This window comes from Lepidochelys kempii, chromosome 7 (assembly GCF_965140285.1).
Source record: "Lepidochelys kempii isolate rLepKem1 chromosome 7, rLepKem1.hap1, whole genome shotgun sequence".
Classification (NCBI taxonomy): Eukaryota; Metazoa; Chordata; order Testudines; family Cheloniidae; genus Lepidochelys; species Lepidochelys kempii.
Window position 1 is genome coordinate 30,310,644 of NC_136386.1, and position 18,684 is coordinate 30,329,327.

General features: G+C 57.3%; 1 protein-coding gene across 1 annotated transcript; it reads left to right on the top strand.

Moving 5' to 3' along the window:
• Positions 1-4,094: 4,094 nt before the first annotated feature.
• Positions 4,095-15,699, top strand: OVOL1 (ovo like transcriptional repressor 1). The gene is made up of 4 exons (XM_073354832.1): positions 4,095-4,245; positions 13,884-14,059; positions 14,401-14,587; positions 15,404-15,699. The coding sequence occupies exons 1-4, from the start codon at positions 4,146-4,148 to the stop codon at positions 15,697-15,699; spliced, it is 759 nt and encodes a 252-aa protein (XP_073210933.1). The 5' UTR covers positions 4,095-4,145.
• The last annotated feature ends 2,985 nt before the right edge of the window (positions 15,700-18,684 follow it).

Sequence of the window (18,684 nt, forward strand, 5' to 3'; positions counted from 1 at the left end):
CATCCCAGACATGCTGACATCCGCTTTGCCTGTGGGCTGAGGCTCAGGAGGAAGCGGGAGCCCTGCCTATGCTGGGATGCCTGGAGATGGCATGCTAAGCAAGACTGGTTTCAGTTGGGATGGGAGGGGAGACCTGCAAGGGAGCTGCAGGGAGTGGGTAGCGGGTGCTCTCCCTTCGCAGTCACCGCTGGCCCCAATGGTCAACAGCAGTGCGAAGGGCCGCTGTGCTTCAGGGAGTGCGGTGGAGGGCTCATTGGGGTACCCTCCTCTCACAGCCGGTGATGACCCCAATGCCCCAGTGCAGCACCAGAGGGGAGCTCAGTACGGGGGGGGGCCTCTCCACTTCATGGGGTCACTGTGACTCACTGACTCCAGGGAGACGTAAAACCCTGACACTGCCCCACGTATGGCTGTGAAACCTCCTGGCACTTTCCCCACATGCTGGGGTGTGAACTCCAGTGTCCTGGCCAAACCCCTGCTCTGCTGACTTGGGTCTGCCTCTCTGCGGCCCAAGTTCAGGCGGAACCTGGACCATCTCTTCCCGCCTCCGCCCCCAGCCGCCGTTGCCCTGTGCTGTTACACTCCTCCCCGGCTCCAGTGCGTTCCACCCCAGGGCTGGCCACATTGCAGCTGTGGGTGGGGTGATCTCTGCCCCTCTCTGGCGTGTTGTGGGACAGGACCACTACAGGAAACATAGGCAGGATAATTATACGTTTCAGGCCTCACACTTTTCCTTGGTACTAGTCCTGAGCGGGCTGGACAGATAATTAATGGGTCCCTACCTTCCCCGCCCAGAGAAGGGGCACATATTCTGGGCCTGTTGCTCCAATTCAGGGTGGAAGGAGGAGGGAATGGGGTCTTTCCCCTCTAGGAGGCACCAGTTCCCATCCAACCCCAAGTTGGTAAGGGAGAGGCAGTGTCCCATCCCCCACCTCTCTGAGCCAGCCAGTCCCCACCTCCTGGACCTGGATTTGAGCCAGCAGCCCTTGAAGTGCATGTGTTCCGCTCCCAGGTTTATGTGTGTCAGGGCCTGGCTTGCGGGACTCCTGGCCCCAGGAATGTGCTGCGTGTGCCAGGAGCATCTCAGCCGACAGGTGCCAAGCCGGCTGCAATTAAGATTCTTTGGAGCTGGGCCTAGCGGGGCCCGCGGTTCTCGTCCCCACTCCCCCCGCACCCGCCCGGCGTTGGCTTCCAGCACCCGCCCGACGCTCCGGCTCTCCTGAGCAGCGGGTGAATCACAAACTGTTCCTCCCCGCTCCCAGGCGGGGGAATCTGCTGGGCCGCACGAAGCAGCCGCTCAGGGAGGTGGGGCAGAAGCTGGGGACACGTGGTTAGGACACAAACCTGGATTTGTGCTGGAAATGGCCCAACCTGATGATCACTTTAGATAAGCTATTACCAGCAGGACAGTGGGCTGGGAGGAGGTATTGTTTCATATTCTCTGTGTATATATAAAGTCTGCTGCAGTTTCCACGGTATGCATCCGATGAAGTGAGCTGTAGCTCACGAAAGCTCATGCTCAAATAAATTGGTTAGTCTCTAAGGTGCCACAAGTACTCCTTTTCTTTTTGCGAATACAGACTAACACGACTGTTACTCTGAATCCTGTGGTTAGGAGGGGCTACATGGGTTTAAGTGCTATGATGGGTGGAGCATGGCTGAAGCTTTTCACTACCTCCTGCTTCTCCCACTCTCCTCTGGGAGCTGGGAACAGAACCCAGGGGTCCTGGCTCCCAGCCCCCCTGTTCTAGCCCAATTAACCCCACTCCCTGTTAGGGCAAGGAATAGAACCCGGGGTCCCGAGCCTCAGCCCCCTCTGTTCTACCACGGGGACCCACTCTCTTCCCAGAACCAGGGATAGAGCCCGGAAGCCCAGACTCCCAGCCTTCCCTCCTCTAACTCTCCCCCAAAGCCTCTCAAAATGCCACCCCAACTTCCCCCACAATCCCTTGCTTACCCCAGCCACTCACTCCAGAACATCTCATCCCCCAGTCCCATATATTCCCCCGCAAAACACTCCTCCCTTCACACCCTTCCCTCAAAACTCCCCCCTACACGTTCAGACTCAGGGCTTTGGAGACCTGGGATGTGCCTGCTTCTATTTCCATGCGGGAGGGAGAGAACTGCTGGGGTAGTGTACGGGCTCTGAACTCTCAACATCCTGCGCATTAAAATTTGCTCCATGGACCTTTGCAGACGCCCTCCCGACGCGTGTGTCTCAGTGAGGGAATTCATTCATTCTTAGTCTTGCCATGAAGGCAGGGGGCTGGCCTGGATGACCCCCCTTCCAGTCCTTCCAGTCTAAAAGTTTCCTGCCAAGTTGCTTTTCCGGCCTGGCTAAGTGCAGCCTGGCTAACGTCCAGCCAGCGAACCCACACCGTGCTGACATTCCCCTCCAACGCAACCTGCACCACCCCGCTGACTTGTCCCTTGAAACAGGAGCAGACGCCTCCAGATGGAGCTGAGCTGCACCCCGGAATAAACAGCGCAGCTTCTCTTTCCCACCCCTTCCCCTGGGGCTCTTGGGACTAACATCTATTGTTGGCTGCAGGAACCCTGAGACATCTGAGGCCTGATTCCCAGGGCTTCAGTGCCCCACAATTGAGGGGGTGGATTTTGCACAGGGATCCGTACCACCAGCCAGGTCTCATTTTGGGGGGATTGTCGTAAGAGACGGGGACGCGGAGCCCTGTGGAGAGATCTCAGCAGCTTATTTCCATGCCTAAATGAGAGGAGAGCAAGGTGGGGTTATGGGAGCTCGGTGCCGCTAGTGATCAGGTGCAAGGTGTCCCTGGTCGGGCAGCCATGAAACCAGGCCTCCTCCTTGATTCTGCCATCTCCTAGGCATGGGCAGAACCCTGTGCCAGCCACTGAGAGTTAGGCTTGGGGTCCTGGGGACCGCCCAGTGAGATCTGGCCTGTTAGTTGATGGAAAATCTCAGAGTGAGTGCATACGTGGGTGCATTAGTGCAGGTGTTTTTTGCACCAGATCACACTCATGCAAACCACCTTGGCACATGCACACTAGAGGGTCACACTAGTGCGACTCACTATGAATTCTGGTGCAGTACCTCCACCACCAGGCCAATGCAGTGTAAGTTGCTGTTCACACCAGTCCAGTGTTGTGCGCATTGGGGGGGGGGGTGATACACTGGGACGGGGGGGCGGGAGAGGGGAGGAGCGACACTGGTTTAAAACACCTGGAGTGTGGCCAGGTCCTTACGGCCAATCACGGACCTGGACCAAGAAAATACCTTTCCTGGTGTTAAATTCAATGGCATCAAGGTCCAGCTGTTCGGGTCAACCTGGGTTGGACTGATCGGCACTCAGGAGCACAGCGTGTTCACTGCACCTCCTCCTCTCTGCTCTGCCTCCCGCTGCACTCCCTCCAGGAGTGTGTGTTCACGCCCCTGGTCAAGCCCCCGCCCCAAGCGGCTCCCACTTCGGACACGCTGAAGCATCAAGAAAACAAGGGGGGGGGGCGCCCCCAGCAGTGGGTGACACACAATCTCCTCCTGGCAGGGAACCGGTCGGGCAGGTAGCGTACAGGTGGGTGACACCGTTATTTCCAAACGCATGCGCCATCCCCACCCCCTCCTTCAAAAACAAACTCGCTAATGAGCTCAGCGCAGGTACAGTTCTTTCCCCTTCCCGATCCGATCCGTCCCTCCGGATCGGAGCCCGCAAAAGTCCTGGCTCTCCCGGCAGGGGAGCGGTTAGCGGAGAACCCGGGGAGCCTGCCCGCTCCGTAGCCCGCCCCGGTCGCTTCCCCCGCCACTTCAGCGGCTGTACCTCCTGGGAGGCTGAGACTGAGCGGAGCGCAGGCTGCGCGCGGAGAACGGCGCTGGGTGAAACCGACCAGGACCCAGCGGTCCATCCCCCGGGCGCTGCGGGCCTGGCTTGTTGTAAGCTTCCATCCTAGAACGTTGAGGAAACTTTTGTTCGCTGCTCTCCTTGCAACGTCACCTGCTCCCTGGAAATCCCTCTGGCTGCTGACTTATTGTTTTATTTTATTTTATTTGAAAGGAAAAACCCCTTCCCAAGTTGGGTGAAAGTTTGTCCCTGTTTTTATGCTAAGAGGCAGACGCCTTGGTATTTATTTATTGATCTGTTTAAGAATCCCAGGCAATTTAATTGATCTCGGAGATGCCTCGGGCTTTCTTAGTGAAAAAATCCCGTGTGTCTGTGGGCAAGAGGAACTGGAGTGAATTGCCTGATGAAGAGAGAGGAGAGATCTATGTACCAGGTGAGTCTGATTGGAGGAAGGATGCTAGATCTGTGCAGATACTTATCTGCCCCCAGCACCTGCAATCTGAGCACCTCACAGCCCTCAAGGGAGACAGGACAGGGCAATCATGCCCATTGCTCAGAAAGGGAAAGTGAAGCACAGAGAGGCTAAGTGACTTGCCAAGGTCCTAAGGGAGAAGGGGGGGGGGGGTTCTGTGGCGGAGAGGGAATTTAACTCGTCTCCCGAGGCAAGAGCCCTAACCGCTAGACCAGCCTTCCTTGCTGGAGATTAGAGCTCTTTGAAATATTGCCATTCGTGCTTGTGGATAGCATACAACCGTGCCGGCTGCTGGAGTGGCAAGTCAGTCACCTGTTCAAAGCTCAGCACAGGAGGCTGGGGGACAGCAGCGCTGGGGAACCAGGTGAAGTGGCTTGGCCTGGTGGGAGTGGGGCTTGCCACACAAAGTAATGGCAGTTCCCTGACATACAGCTCCAGGCCGGCTGGAATGTGGGGGCCGATGATTCGTGCTCCCTCTCTGCACGGAACAGCCCGCAACGGTTTCTTGGTGCCGGGAGTCGGATTCCAGGAGTGTGACCTTTGGACCCAGCTCATTTCCTTAACTGATCTGCCGATGGCAGCCTGTGCGTGTGTCTAGGGCCTGGAGCCAGGATCCCAACAGGGACCCACGAGGGTTTCCAATCAGCATTTTCTGGGCACTGCTCTTCCCCTGGGACTCTTTGCCAGGCCAGGCTCCCATTTCCTCTCCTGGCCATTCAGCCCGGGGTGCCCCTGTGCGGTGCCTGCTGGGGCAGTGGGGGAAGCGCAGTTATGCAGAACTCCAGCGGCCATGATTGGGAAGTGGCTTTTAATGTTTAAACTCCCTCTTGGGATTGGCTTGTTTGTTAGCTGAGGGGCTGGGAGGTGTGTGGGGATGCTGGCTCCCAGCTGTGAGGGGGGCAGGGCCCGGGAGTGCTACAACTGCCAAGTCAGGAACACCAGAACCAATTGTACTGTCACCCTTCTTGGGAAGGATCCCAGAGTCCTGACTCCATCTAACCACTGGACCCCACTCCCCCCTTTGAGCTGAGAATAGAATCCAGGGGTCTGGACTTCCAGCCCCCCTTCCTAACCCTAGACTCCACTTCCTTCACAGAGCTGGGAATGAGACTAGAAGTCAGGACTCCTGGGTTTACTCTGCTCAAGCCACTAGGAAGCCCTGCCATAGCTTTAATTCTAAGAGATGTTTTGCCAGCTAGTATATTTTAAAGAGCAAGGCTGGTGCTGTGGTTAGGGCACTAGCCTAGGACTTGGGAAACCTGGGTTCAATTCCTTGCTCTGCCACAGACTTCCCCTGTGACATTGGGCAAGTCACTTAGCTTCTCTGTGCCTCTGTTTCCCCATCTGTAAAATGGGGGTGATAGCACTCAAGGTGTGTGTGTGGGAGAGATTCTAGACAGTGAGGCACCCAGGTACCTCTGTGATGGTGGGCTAGACAGGTACTGGGAGAGTGTTTTTTCTTCTGGAGGCTAGTGAAATATCTTTGATCTGTGAGTGCAGGGTGCTGGGTCTGAATGCTCCAGTGAATGGAGCTTTAGAAACCAGTTTAATTGAATGGTCTCAAAGTTTAATTGAATGGGTTTTTTTTCTTTTTTTAAAAAAGAATCCCATGCAAGCAAAGAAATCCTAGCTTGGGCCTATTCTACCTGTTCAACCTGTCTAGAATCCAGACCAACCTTAAACTCAAAGGCTGGAGAACATGAGCTCAAGCCTCTCGCTGGAAGGCAATCTGATTTAACTTCTCAAAAAGAACCTTGAGCGGTAACTTGATGACAGTGTCTAAGAGCAAACAGTGTACTGAAAAGTCTTTAATCTAGCTGTGAGAGGCAGAACAAGAACCCATGTGTGGGTTAAAGCCAAACACCTTCAAGTGAGAAAGGAGGCCCCAGGTGTTTAAGTGTGAGAGTGATTAACATTGGAACAAATGGCCAAGGCAAGTGGTGGCATCTCCATCTCTTGGAGAAGCCTGGATGCCTTTTGGGAACATGCTTTCGTCAAACACAAGTAACTGAGCTCAGTGCAGGGGTGACTAGAGGGTCTAAAGGTCCCTTTAAATCTATGGCTGTTGGGGTAGATTAAGGGATTTGCCACATGTCTGGCAGCAGGTCAGGGCTGGGGCTAGAACCCAGTCTGGTGCCATAAGCGCTTGACTGTAAACTTGGATGTCACTTATTTTTGGTTGGGTCCAGGTCAGATCCTTCCCCTGCTGGTGCCACCTGAGCACCCCTTTGAATTTGGGTGTCCCCCCAGATTGGTGGCAGGGAGAGCTCCCTCCAGCAGGGAGCTCCCCCAACTCCTCAATGGGGGGAGAGGAGACTGATCTCTATATCACTTCTGTCACTTTTGCCCCCTGGTGGGCAATAGGCAATGGGCTCAAACCACTAGACCCCACTCCTCTCCCAGAACTGGGGATAGAGGCCATGAGGGCTGCAGGAGATGATCAGAGCAAGGGGACCTGTAAATCTGATGGTGGGAGGGGAATCAGGGCTGGTGAGCAAGGACCCCCAATGAAATCAACGGGACACTGAGTACCTGGCTCATGACCCACCCTGCAGCACGCAGGGAGTGTGCATTAGCACCCCACCTGGGAGTGCCTGGCCCTGGAGTCTGTAATTAGCTGGTAATTAATACCCAGATGCTCTATGAGTAGCTGTCTGTGGATTCCAACCTGCTGATTCCTGGCAGAACCTGGCGTCCATCTGGGTCATTAACTAATCCAAAGGGCCTGATTTCAGTTAGACACCCCCTGCCCTGCCTGGTCCTCAGGGCCAATGTGAGATCTGAGGGAAAACGGAGAGCCAATGAGGGGAAAGAAATTGACCCTTTCTGGCAGAGCTGGCATAGAACCCAGGAGTCCTGGGTCCCAGCTGTATCCACTTCTCCCTAGACAGATTACTAACTCACTGATTGGCTGGTCCCGATTCCCTTTAACCCTGTCTCATCCCCCTGACGGGTCAGGCTTTGCTGACCCCTCTGATCAGATAAGCCTTTCAGCCCTACTCTGGGGTGTCCCTTCAAATTGGCACCACCCCTTGGAGCCAATGGCTTAAATATCAACCAGTGCAGGTTAGACACTTGCAGAGGGGGCTGGGCGCCAGGACTCCTGGGTTCTATCCCAGCTCTGGGAGTGGAGGGAGGGCTGAATCCTGGTCCCGCCTTTCCCTCTATGAATTCTGGCATGACTAAATCAGGCCATGATATGATTGGGAGGCTCAAGGGAGGGCATCAGAAGTGTGGGTGCCAGTGATCCCATTAGCACAGCAGGTGTAGGGGGAAGTGCTGCTCCTGGAAGCTGTCTCTGCACGCGGGATCAGCTGATCGGACACTGGGACTAAGGACACCTGGGTTCTATTCCCAGCTCTGCCACTGACCCTGGGCAAAGTTTCCTCTCTGGGCCTTTGTTTCCCCTCCCATCCTTTGGCTGTTTACACTATGAGCTCTTGGGAGCAGGGGCTGTCTCTCATTGTTTGTGGGAGAGATCAGATGGCTACCAGGGTCTGCAAGTAAGCCAGGGCCAGGGAGGCCCCTACATGTCACAGGCTCTGGGGGCCGTGTGCATCCTATCTCTGACCCAGTGCTCCTGGCCCATGCTCCAATGTTGGGGGGCGGGGAAGGTGGATCCCAGCATCAGTTCCTGGGGAATTCCCTGGGGGACAGCAGTGTTGTCTGCCCCCTGCAGCCTGTATTCCTGGCTCTCCCCTTTGTCTTAAGCGCTGGCTGCTCCATTCCAAGTCACAGCAAGGTAGGGGCTGATCCCCTCTCCTCACCCTTACCGTGTGAGCAGCACTAGATCCTTACCCCTGCCCTCCTTTCTCAGGGCAAGGAACCACGAGGTAGAGATAGCACAGATGACCCAGGAGTCCTGACTCCTAGCCCTGCCCGCTCTTACCCGCTACACAGCACTGCTCTCCCAGAGTCAATATTCTACAACCTAGGCAGTTATAAGCCTGTCAGCCTGATGTCATTCCTGGGCAAGATAAGGGAGTGACTGATGCAGGAGAGAATGAATGCCAGTCAACCTGGGTTTATGGCAAACCCGATCCTGTCAAACTAACTTGATATCTCTTTTGGTGGGATTACAAGTTTGGTTGATAAAGGCATAGGGGTGATGTAATAGATGTAGATTTCAGTAAAGCATTTGTTTGGTTGTCACATGCTATTGTGAGGTTAAAACAAACTAGAATGATCCCAGATCAATATGGCCCCTGAAATGGATTGACAGTGGGTCAGCTAATAGGTCCCGAAATGTAACTAAACAGGGACTCAGCATTGAAGAGGTGTTTCTAGTGGGGTTCCACTAGGATTGGTTCTTGGTACTGTGCTTTCTGACATTTATCAAGGACCTCAAAGAAAACAAAAAATCATTACTAATGACGCTTGCGCAGACAGACGGAGAGTGGGGAGCGGGGAATAATGAAGAGGATAAGTCACTGCTACAGAGCTATCTGGATCACTTCGTAAACAATACGCATTTCAGCTGAGCCAAATATAAACCTATACAGTGAGGAACCAAGACTGCAGCCATACTTACAGGAGAGGGGACTCTATGCTGGGGACCAGTGACTCTGAGAAAGGTTTGGGAGAGGGGTGTCCTGGTGGCTAATCAGCTGAACATGAGCTCTCAGTGCAAGGCTAATGCAACCCCTGGCTGTATAAACAAGGGAAACTCACGTACGATTAGGGAGGTTCTGTTACCTCTGTATGTGGCACTGGTGTGACCACTGCTGGAATCCTGTGTCCCATTCTGGTGGCCACAATGCAAGAAGGATGCTGATAAATTGGAGAGGGCTCAGAGAAGAGCCACCAGAATGATTAAAAATTTGGAAAACATGCCTCATAGTGAGAGACTCCAGGAGCTTTGTCTATTTAGCTCAACACAGCAAAGGTTAAGGGATGACTTGATCCCAGTCTAACTACCTACCGGGGGTGGAGGGGAGAGGAAATATTTGATAAGGGTTTCCTCAATCTAGCAATGGTCTAACAAGATCCAATGGCTGGAAACTGACATTGGACAAATTCAGACGGGAAATAAGGAGCAAATTGGTACCCATGAGGGTAATTAACCGTTGGAACAACAGACCAAAGATTCTCCATCACTGGCCATTTTTAAACCAAGACTGGCTGGCTTTCTAGAAGATCTACTCTGGTTCAGCCTGGCTTTCACACAGGTCCTAGGGCTTCCCTATGCTACACAGGAGGTCAGACTAGGTGATCCCAGCGGTTCCTTCTCCCTTTGGAATCTGTTTACGTGCACACAGGCCCTGATCCTGCAAACAGGCTCCCAAGGCAGGTTGGAGCAGCACTGTCCTTGGGGGGGAGGGGGGTTTAAGACCAGGTTGGACAAACACCTGTCAGAGATGGTTGGGGTTTCCTTGGTCCTGCCTCAGCAGGGGCTGATGGACTAGGTGATGCCTTGAGGTCAGCCCCATATTTCTATGTCTGATCACACACGTGCTTTGCTGTCCTCTGGTGGCTATTTGGGCCCTGTTGTGCTTGGCGCTGTACAATCCTGGCCCCCAGGGGCATACATATTAGGATGTAATTGTTCAGTGGCAGACAAAAGTTGAAGGAAGAGCTCTGGCTTTATAAATGATCCCCCTGCAAAAGCCTCCAGGAATAGCCCCCGCTTCTAGCAACTTTAGCAGAGGGGTCAGAATTTCAGGCCATTGTGCAGCGAGCTGGTGGGGGGAAAAAACGGTTACTCACCCTTTTTGTAACTCTTGCTCTTCCAGCTGTGCTGCTCATGTCTATTCCAGTTAGGTGTGTGCGAGTGATGTGTGCATGGCTGTCGGAAACTTTTCCCTAGCAGCTACCCGTTGGGCCGGCTGTGGAGCCCCCTGGAGTGGTGCTCTATATACCACCCTGCCAGCCCAGCCCCCCTTCAGTTCCTTCTTGCCGGCAACTCTGGCCCCTGGCTAGGCAGGCCGAGTCCTTTTTCGGTGCCGTTCGGAGGAGCGCTCCGCACCGAAGCGCGTGGGGCTGGGTCCTGCTGCGACCGGAGGGCTGACTCCATGAGCAGTTGTTTCAATTGAATATCCCTCTCTTTTCTGGTGTGAGGCTTGAAGGCCTTGCAGATCTTCCACTTGTCTACCTGATGGGCTGCTCCCAGACACCGGAGACAGGAGTCGTGGGAGTCGCCCGTGGGCATAGGCTTGGCGCAGGAGCTCCAGGGTTTGACGCCCTGGGACGGCATGCCCCAGGGCCCCGCAGGGCACTTGGTGAAGGGGAAACCCCCCCAGCCGTTAAAGACTACAATTAACAACTAGAAGAGAAACACTTAACTAACAATGGGTAACTATACACAAAGAGCTAGGGATTTGTGGGACACCTGCGAGCAAGAGACCGCTGTTCCAACAACCGTCACTGGCGGTAAGAAGAAGCTGAAGGGGGTCCTGCTGGCAGGGTGGTATATAGAGCTCTGTACCGGTGCCACTCCAGGGGGCTCCACAGCCGGCCCGACGGGTAGCTGCTAGGGAAACATTTCCGACAGCCGTGCACACAGCGCACGTACACACCTAACTGGAATTGATATGAGCAAGCACTCGAGGAAGAACGCTGCAGAACCACTTGAGAAAATGCAGAACTTTCCATGGCAGAGGTCCAGATAATCCCTGTCTCTCCTCCACAGCAGCACCGGATCTGCTTTAATTCAGCCAGGAATTAATGCAGGGAAGCCCTATGGCCTGGGTCCTACAGGAAGTCAGACTAGATGATCACACGGGGGCCAGCTTCAGTGAATGATGCACAGGCTCCAGCCAGTACAGAAAGCAGCCATAGCTCAGGTCTGTGCTTGAGTCCCTCCACTGGCTCCCAGCTGACTCCTGGGGTCAGTTTAAAGCCTTGATCCCTAATTTTCAAAGCAATTAGGGGATCATGCCCCAGCTGCACCAAAGCCCATATCTGATCTATAAACCACAGTGAGTGCTGCACTCCTTGGGACGTGCAGGTCCCATCACCCAGTGTGAAGGTGAGCTAGGGACAAAGCGTTCTCCAGGGAGAGGACCCAGCCATGCGACCGTCCTCCAGAGACCAGGCTAGCCCGGAGTCTGATCAGCTCTAGGAAACGCTGCAAAGCCAACACCAGCTAAAAGGGACCTCCTGCGCCGTTGTGTCCACGCCCTGCTATCACAGCCATCCACCCCCCTGACAGAAATGCATCCAGCTCCGTCCTCAGCTGGGTTGGGCTCTCGGCGTTGGTAAATGCAAAGTAACACACACTGGAAAACATAAGCCCAACTATCCACCCAAAAAGAGGGGGGTTTAAATTAGCTGCTACCGCTCAGGAAAAAGACCTTGGTGTCACTGCGGGTAGTTCCCTGACAACATCTGCTCAAGGGACAGTGGGAGTCAAAAATGCTCCGCGAATGTTAGGACCCATTAGAAAAGGGTGCAGTAATAAGACAGAAAATATCATAATCCCACTGGAGAAAGCCCTGGGACGTCCACACCTTGAATCCTGCATGCCGTTCTGCTCACCCCCAACTCAAAAAAGAGACGTTAGAATTGAAAAAGGAACAGAGAAGAGCAATGAAAATGATGAGGGGGATGGAGCAGCTTTCCTATGAGGAGAGATTAAAAAGATGGTGTTTGTTCAGTTTAGAAAAGAGATAACTAAGGGGGGGATGTGAAAGAGGTCTATAAAATCCTGAATTATTTACCCCTTCCCATAACACAAGGACCAGAGGTCACCCAACAAAGTAACAGGCAGCAGGTTTGAAACAAACGCAAGGCCGTATTTCTTCACACAATGTACAGTCAGCCTGTGGAACTCCTTGCCAGAGGATGTTGTGAAGGCCAAAAGTCTAACTGGGTTAAAAAAAAAATTAGGTAAGTTCCTGGAGGACGGGTCCATCAATGGCTATCAGCCAAGATTGTCAGGATGCAGCCCTGTGCTCTTGGTGTCCCTAGTCTCCGACGGCCAGAAGCTGGGACTGAATGACAGGGGATGGATCACTTAAAATTGCCCTGTTCTGTTCATTCCCTCGGAAGCATCTGGAATGGGCTGCTATCAGAGACAGGATACGGGGCTAGATGGACCATTGGTCTGACCCAGTGTGGCCTTCTTGCATTATTTATTTTGCCTCCACCCTTCCTAAGGGGAGGCTGTTCCAGAACATCTCACCTCTGATGGGTAGAAACCTTCTTATCTCCAGCCTCAGTTGCTTCCTTCCCAGTTTATCCCCATTTGCTCTTGTCCAACACTGTCCTTTAGCTTCAGTAGCCCTTTCCCTTCCATATTTATAGACACAACCAGATGCCAGCTCAGCCTTCACCAGGCCAGGCTAAACAGGCCGAGCCTTTCAGTCTCCTCTCGTAAGATCAGTTCTCCGCTCCCCTGATCAGCCTGGGAGCCCTTCTCTGCACTGGGGCAGTTTGGATCCCTTGTTCCTGAACACGGGTGACCAGAACTGCACACGGTGTTCCCGCTGAGCTCTTCCCAGTGCCTCGCCCAGGGGCATTAATGCTTCCCTATCGCCCCTGGAAATCCCTCACCGGATCCAGCCTAGGCTCTTTGATGGAGCCTTTCTGCTCTCAGTGACACTCACAATTTGATCACCCCCTTCCCCATGCAGGGTTCTGACCCTGTAAAGGGAGAAGGGCCAGAGATTCCATGGAGTCCACTCAGGACCTTTGTGTTGCTATTGGTTTCATGTGGAAGGTGCCGGGATGCTATGGTGGTGGGCTGCAGGACAAAAAACTTGGAGGGGCTGGACCCTGTGGGGCAGGGGAGATTTATTGAGGCTGTTCTGCAGTGGGAGGGGAGTGCTGGGGTGACTGGCTAGCTGGACTAGTTCTCCCCCCACCCAGCTGGCCTAGGGGCAGGTGACACCCAGGTGGAAACACTCAATTAACCAGCTGGGCTGGGCCAGACTTTTCAATAACATCTCGGGGAACCGGTTCCAGGGGCTTGTTTACTGCAGCGCTAGGCAATGGGGTACAGGGAGGTTCCCCTCTGGGGGGCACTGGCTCCAATCTGGGTGGGGAAGGGAGCCCTTCTCCTCTAGGGGGCGCTGGCTCTGATCCATTGCACAGCTGGGGGACTGGCTGGCTCTTGGGGTGGGGACTGGGTGTGGGTGTGGGGTTCCTCCTGTGTTGCCATGACCCTAGCCTGGCTCCCCACTCTCTCCAGGCTGCCAGGCTGACCCCCTCCCCAGTCCGTGGCTGCTGCCTTTCGGGGGGGGGGGGGGGAGTGTGAACAAGCCAATGGCTGCCCCATGCGGGTGACGCCACCTGGTGCCTCTTTCACCTTGTTCCATTCTGATTGGGGGGGCCGGGGTCGGGGAGGGAAGACAGTGAACACTGGGCTTGAGGGTGGGGTGGCGAGCCTGCCGGGGGAATGGGGAATCCCCTGGAAACTCCCCACTGCTGGGGCATCACCCCCCTGTTGCATGCGGTGTGGGTCCGGTGGATGATGGGTGAGGCCGGCTGGGGGCGAGGGGGCTTGCAAGCTCATGGGGCCATGCGGAGCCCAGGTGGCTCATCTACCATATGGCCTTGGTGGAACGGGCCTGATTCCCACCCTCCACTGCCTGTACCCCTCACCCCAGATCTTAGGGAGCAAAGCCCTCCCTATAACCCTCCCCTCTGCTTTCTCCTAGTCTGCCTGGGGGGCTGTGCCCTGGGCAAGGACTTGGAGCCCTCGGTGGCTGAAGCCCCCTCGTATCCGATGCCCCTGGACCTGACCCTGCGAGATCCAAGCTACACGGCTGCCCAGCTCCCCGGGGAGGGGCCCCCAGCTGGGGAGCACAATGGGTTCCTGCGGCCCAAAATGAAGGTATGAATTGGGGGCCAGGAGAGGCAGGGGAGCTCTTCCAGGCTCAGGGTGCATAGGGCCCCCGTGTGGCCAATCTGGGCTGTGCAGGGTTGATTGCCCAGGGGAACCTCAGGATCTGTGGGGGGGTGTTTGGGGGTCCCTGTTTGTGAGTGTCCAGGGAGGTGGGGGCTGGTTTGGGGAGGGGAATGGAGCAGTGGAGGCTCTGGTGCTTGGGACGGCCTCCCCAGGGCTCCTGGGGTTGCTGGGGGTGCCCTTGGGCCTGGGGGAGGAGACAGAGCCCTGTCACTGGGCACCCCCTCCTTGGGATCCGTGGGTGACAGCTCCATCCCCGCCCCCGGCAGGTGACGCTGGGTGAGGGGCCGGGCGAGCTGTTCTCCTGCCCCGTGTGCCAGAAGGGCTTCAGCTACCAGCGCATGCTCAACCGGCACCTCAAGTGCCACAGCGAGGTCAAGCGTCACCTGTGCCCCTACTGCGGGAAGGGCTTCAACGACACCTTCGACCTCAAACGCCACGTCCGCACCCACACCGGTGAGAGACCTGCCCCCGCCCGGGCACCTCCCCACCAGCCCTGCCCCCGCCCCCGCGCCCCGCACCGGCGAGAGCCCTGCCCCCGCCCGGGCACCTCCCCACCAGCCCTGCCCCCGCGCCCGCACCGGCGAAAGCCCTGCCCCCGCCCCGACACCTCCCCACCAGCCCTGCCCCCGCGCCCGCACCCGCACCGGCGAGAGCCCTGCCCCCGCCCCGACACCTCCCCACCAGCCCTGCCCCCGCGCCGGTGAGAGCCCTGCCCCCGCCCCTGCCCGGACACCTCCCCACCAGCCCTGCCCCCGCGCCCACACCGGTGAGAGCCCTGCCTCCCCCAGCCCCGCCCCCGTGCACACACAAGGTGAGAGCCCTGCCCCTTCTGGGACACGCCCCAGCCAGCCCCGCCCCCCACAAGTGAGAGCCCTACCCCCGCTGGGACACGTCCCCACCAGCTCCGTCCCCGTGCCCGTGCAGCCTAGACCCTTTTCCCCACCAGCCCTGCCCCAGCACCTGCACAGGTGAGCCTTGGCAACAGGCCCCACCCCTTAGCCCTCCCCGTAGGGTTCTGGGGGGATTTCTTAACCCTCTCCACCCTCTGCACTGGTGGAATGAACGGGCCCTTGGGGCTGGGATTGTGGGGTGCTGTGTCTGTCTGTGTGCACACACCAGGGGGGGTTACTGGGTTTCTGGGCAGTGGGGCTGGCTCTGTGCAGGCGGGAGTCGGGGGGGCTAGGTCCCTGGGGATGAAGGGAGGCACGAGGGGGGGAATGTGCGCGGGGAGTGCTAACCCTTCGTGTCCGTCCCCCCCCCCCGCTGCAGGCGTGCGGCCGTACAAGTGCAACCTGTGCGACAAGGCCTTCACGCAGCGCTGCTCCCTGGAGTCGCACCTGAAGAAGATCCATGGGGTGCAGCAGCGCTACGCCTACAAGGAGCGGCGGGCCAAGCTCTACGTGTGCGAGGAGTGCGGCTGCACGGCCGACAGCCAGGAGGGCCACCTGCTCCATCTGCGGGAGCAGCACCCTGACAGCCCCCTGCTGCTCAAGGCCTCGCGCAAGACGGCTGCCTCCCTGCACAGTGCCCTCCCCACCCTGCTGCAGAGCAGCCCGTGCCTGTGAGACGGTGCCCCCTGCAGGGCAGCCCGTGCCTGGGAGACGGCGCCCCCTGCAGGGCACCCAGGTGCCTGGGAGACGGCGCCCCCTGCAGGGCACCCCGCGCCTGGGAGACGGCGCCCCCTGCAGGGCACCCAGGTGCCTGGGAGACGGCGCCCCCTGCAGGGCACCCCGTGCCTGGGAGACGGCGCCCCCTGCAGGGCACCCAGGTGCCTGGGAGACGGCACCCCCTGGAGGCTGGGCAGGGCCCTATACAGCAGTGAGCCCCCGTGAGACAGTGTCCCCTGGTGGGCGCCCAACACTGGGGCAGGACCAGTGACTGAGCCCTGCTGCCTGGAGGCTGGACACCACATGCTCCCTCCCAACAGTGGCCTGGGACGTGGACAGCACGTGGCAAATGCTCCGAAGAAGCCCCCACCCCCTGTGGAGGAGAAGTCCTCAATGCTACGCTGTCCCCCCACCCCCCAGGGGCAGCCAGCTATCCACAGGCCACTGACTTTGCACTGCTCCTTCCCCGAAGCCTTGGGGGAGATGCGGGCAGCTCCCTTCTGTGGGCTGCGTGGGTGCCCCACACCCTCCCTGGGCTGGCACTGCCCAGTCCCCCGGAGGCTCTGCCCACAGGCTGGGCAAACAGGATTTTTTACTATTGTGCTTTTCTGATGGGGGCTGGGCAGCAGGAGTGGGATGGGGAGGAGCATTTACCCCCCCCCATCTCCATCTCGGTGCCATCCCCATCCATTCCCCCTCACATACACACTCAGGAAGAACCCAGGGGCGGCTCCATTCCCTGCCCCCATTGATCCCATCAGGACCATTCTGCCCTGGATTTCCCAGTCCCACCTTGGCCCCACACCCAGCTGTTCCTGCCTGAAGTTTGCCCTGAGATTTGCTCCCGGGCTGCTGCTGCTTTGGGGAAGGCATTGACATTACAAATCCCAGCTGTCCCCACCCCGGGAGTCTCCGTGGCTGACAGGAGACCTGTGCTGGGGGCCTGAGAATGCCTGGGAAGGGGACAAGGCTCATTCAACTCCAGGGCCCCAACCCCATTTGGGAGAAATATCCATGACGTTAAAATCTGGGCACCAGGTTTGACTCTGGGTAGAGACGCCTCCTCAGACATATCTAGGAGTTGCGGGGGGATCCTCCATTTCTATAGCGCCAATTCCCCAGGCCCCTCTGTGCCACCGTTCCCCCCCTCCCCACTGCCGTTGCAGAGCTGTCACTAACCTGGACAGCTGGGGGGATCATGGTGACTGGAGAATGTTGATCAGGGATGTGGGATTTATCTGAATCCCCCCGCATCCTCCGCCTTATTTGTGCTGCTCTCCTGAAGCGGGGGGCTGGGGTACAAATGCTTTAATGGGGAAGGGGGAGGCTGCAGGGAGCCCCCACACCCAGTAGGTCCCCTTCCCGCTGCCTGCTCCCCTCCAACACCTTCTTTATACACCAGAGAACACCTGGTAATTGGGGTCCCCGGGATCAGAGCAATTGCAGACCTCCACCTGCATGGCCAGCCCCAGAGCATCTACTCACCGGGGCGGGGAGGTGGTCATAGCAGACACCCTAGGTCAGAGGGAATGGGGTAGGGCCTCACCATGGCCACGCATGGGTCTGCACCCCACATATGACCAGCTGGGCTGTTACCCCCACCACCACCCACCCTCTTCTGGGCCCACCGTGACTGCAGTGGGGCAATGCCAAAGACCCAGCTTCCCCCACACATACTAACTCAAATCCCTTTAAATCTGGGAGTGGCTGCCTCTCCTCCTTGGGTAGATATTGGGGGACTGCCAATCCCCAGTGCCAAGAGGATGAGTAGAGGGATCAGTTTCCAGCTTAGCAGGGAGCTTCCCCCCAGGGCAGAGGGGACCCCGCATCCCACTAAGCTGGGCTGCTCTAACTGCGTCCATCCTGTCCCCCACCCCCTGCACATACAGAGGTGGGGCAGTGGGTCCTGGCAGGGGTGTAGTAGGAGGTGTCGGGGTGCCAGGGCCTGGATCGTGTTTACAGTTTGGCTGTGGGAAACGAGCCAGACAGTTTGTTAGTAATTGTGAGTTTGTATCTTTGTCTGTTTGTGAGTCTATTAAAATCAGGGAATTGAACCAGCTCTGAGCAGTACTCCGCACTCCTGTCCAGCGGCCCTTGCCTACCCCAGCCTGCTGCTGTCCCATCCCTGGAGCCCCCTTCAGCGCTCCCAGCACCACACGGCATGCCCCCTCCAGCTAAGGCTTGTCTAGCTGAATATGCAGAGTGCGGCTGCCCTCCCCCCCCCGCCCACTTGCCACAAACTATGTGTTCCCATAGCCAAGCCGGGGGGGTGGGGGAGAGGGGGAATGGGACCGGGGGGGGGGGGTGTACTGCCAGAACTCACAGAAAGGGGGGCAGCCAGGACCATGGCTTGGCTAGGAGGCAGTAATGGATCCAGAGCAGAGACAGCAGCTATCCCACCGGTATCCACCCCCCGCACCCAATTGCAATCAGACCCATGGGCCCCTCCAGCCTGGGATTGCCCCCCCTCCTCCCCGATCAGATGCATGAGCCCACCCAGTGGCCTCCTTCAGCCTGGCGTCCCTCCCCCTCCAGTTGCTAATTGTCCTGCTGGCTGGTTATTCCAAGAAATACCGGGTTTTTCATGGCCCCGGCCAGGTTTGCAAACCAAGGGCTGCGTTCTGGGACAGCGGCTGGAGCCGTGCTGCCTTCTCAGCCCTTACAGAGCTGTGGCTGCCCCAGAGTAATGCCTAGCACCAGCCGCGCAGCCATCCCACAAGAAAGGAAGCAGCGGGCCCTGCTGGCCTGGGAAGTCTGTGTCAGGCTCTGGCAAGCAGGGGCTTTGTGCCACCCCACCCAGACCTGCCCTTAGCTCCCCCGACCCCAGTTACAAATCCCAGCTCTGTGCCCGCGTGCCCCCTGCAAAGCCTGGCTGGTGTGTAAAGAGAAGGAGCCACTGCCCGCTGGCAATGTAAAGCGTCCTTCGCCTGCCCGGCTCTGGCA

Coding starts and splice junctions, on each gene's coding strand:
- OVOL1 (XM_073354832.1), top strand. CDS start 4,146: ATGCCTCGGGCTTTCTTAGTGAAAAAATCCCGTGTGTCTGTGGGCAAG. Junction 4,246..13,883: donor AGGAGAGATCTATGTACCAG/GTGAGTCTGATT, acceptor GCTTTCTCCTAG/TCTGCCTGGGGGGCTGTGCC. Junction 14,588..15,403: donor CCACGTCCGCACCCACACCG/GTGAGAGACCTG, acceptor CCCCCGCTGCAG/GCGTGCGGCCGTACAAGTGC.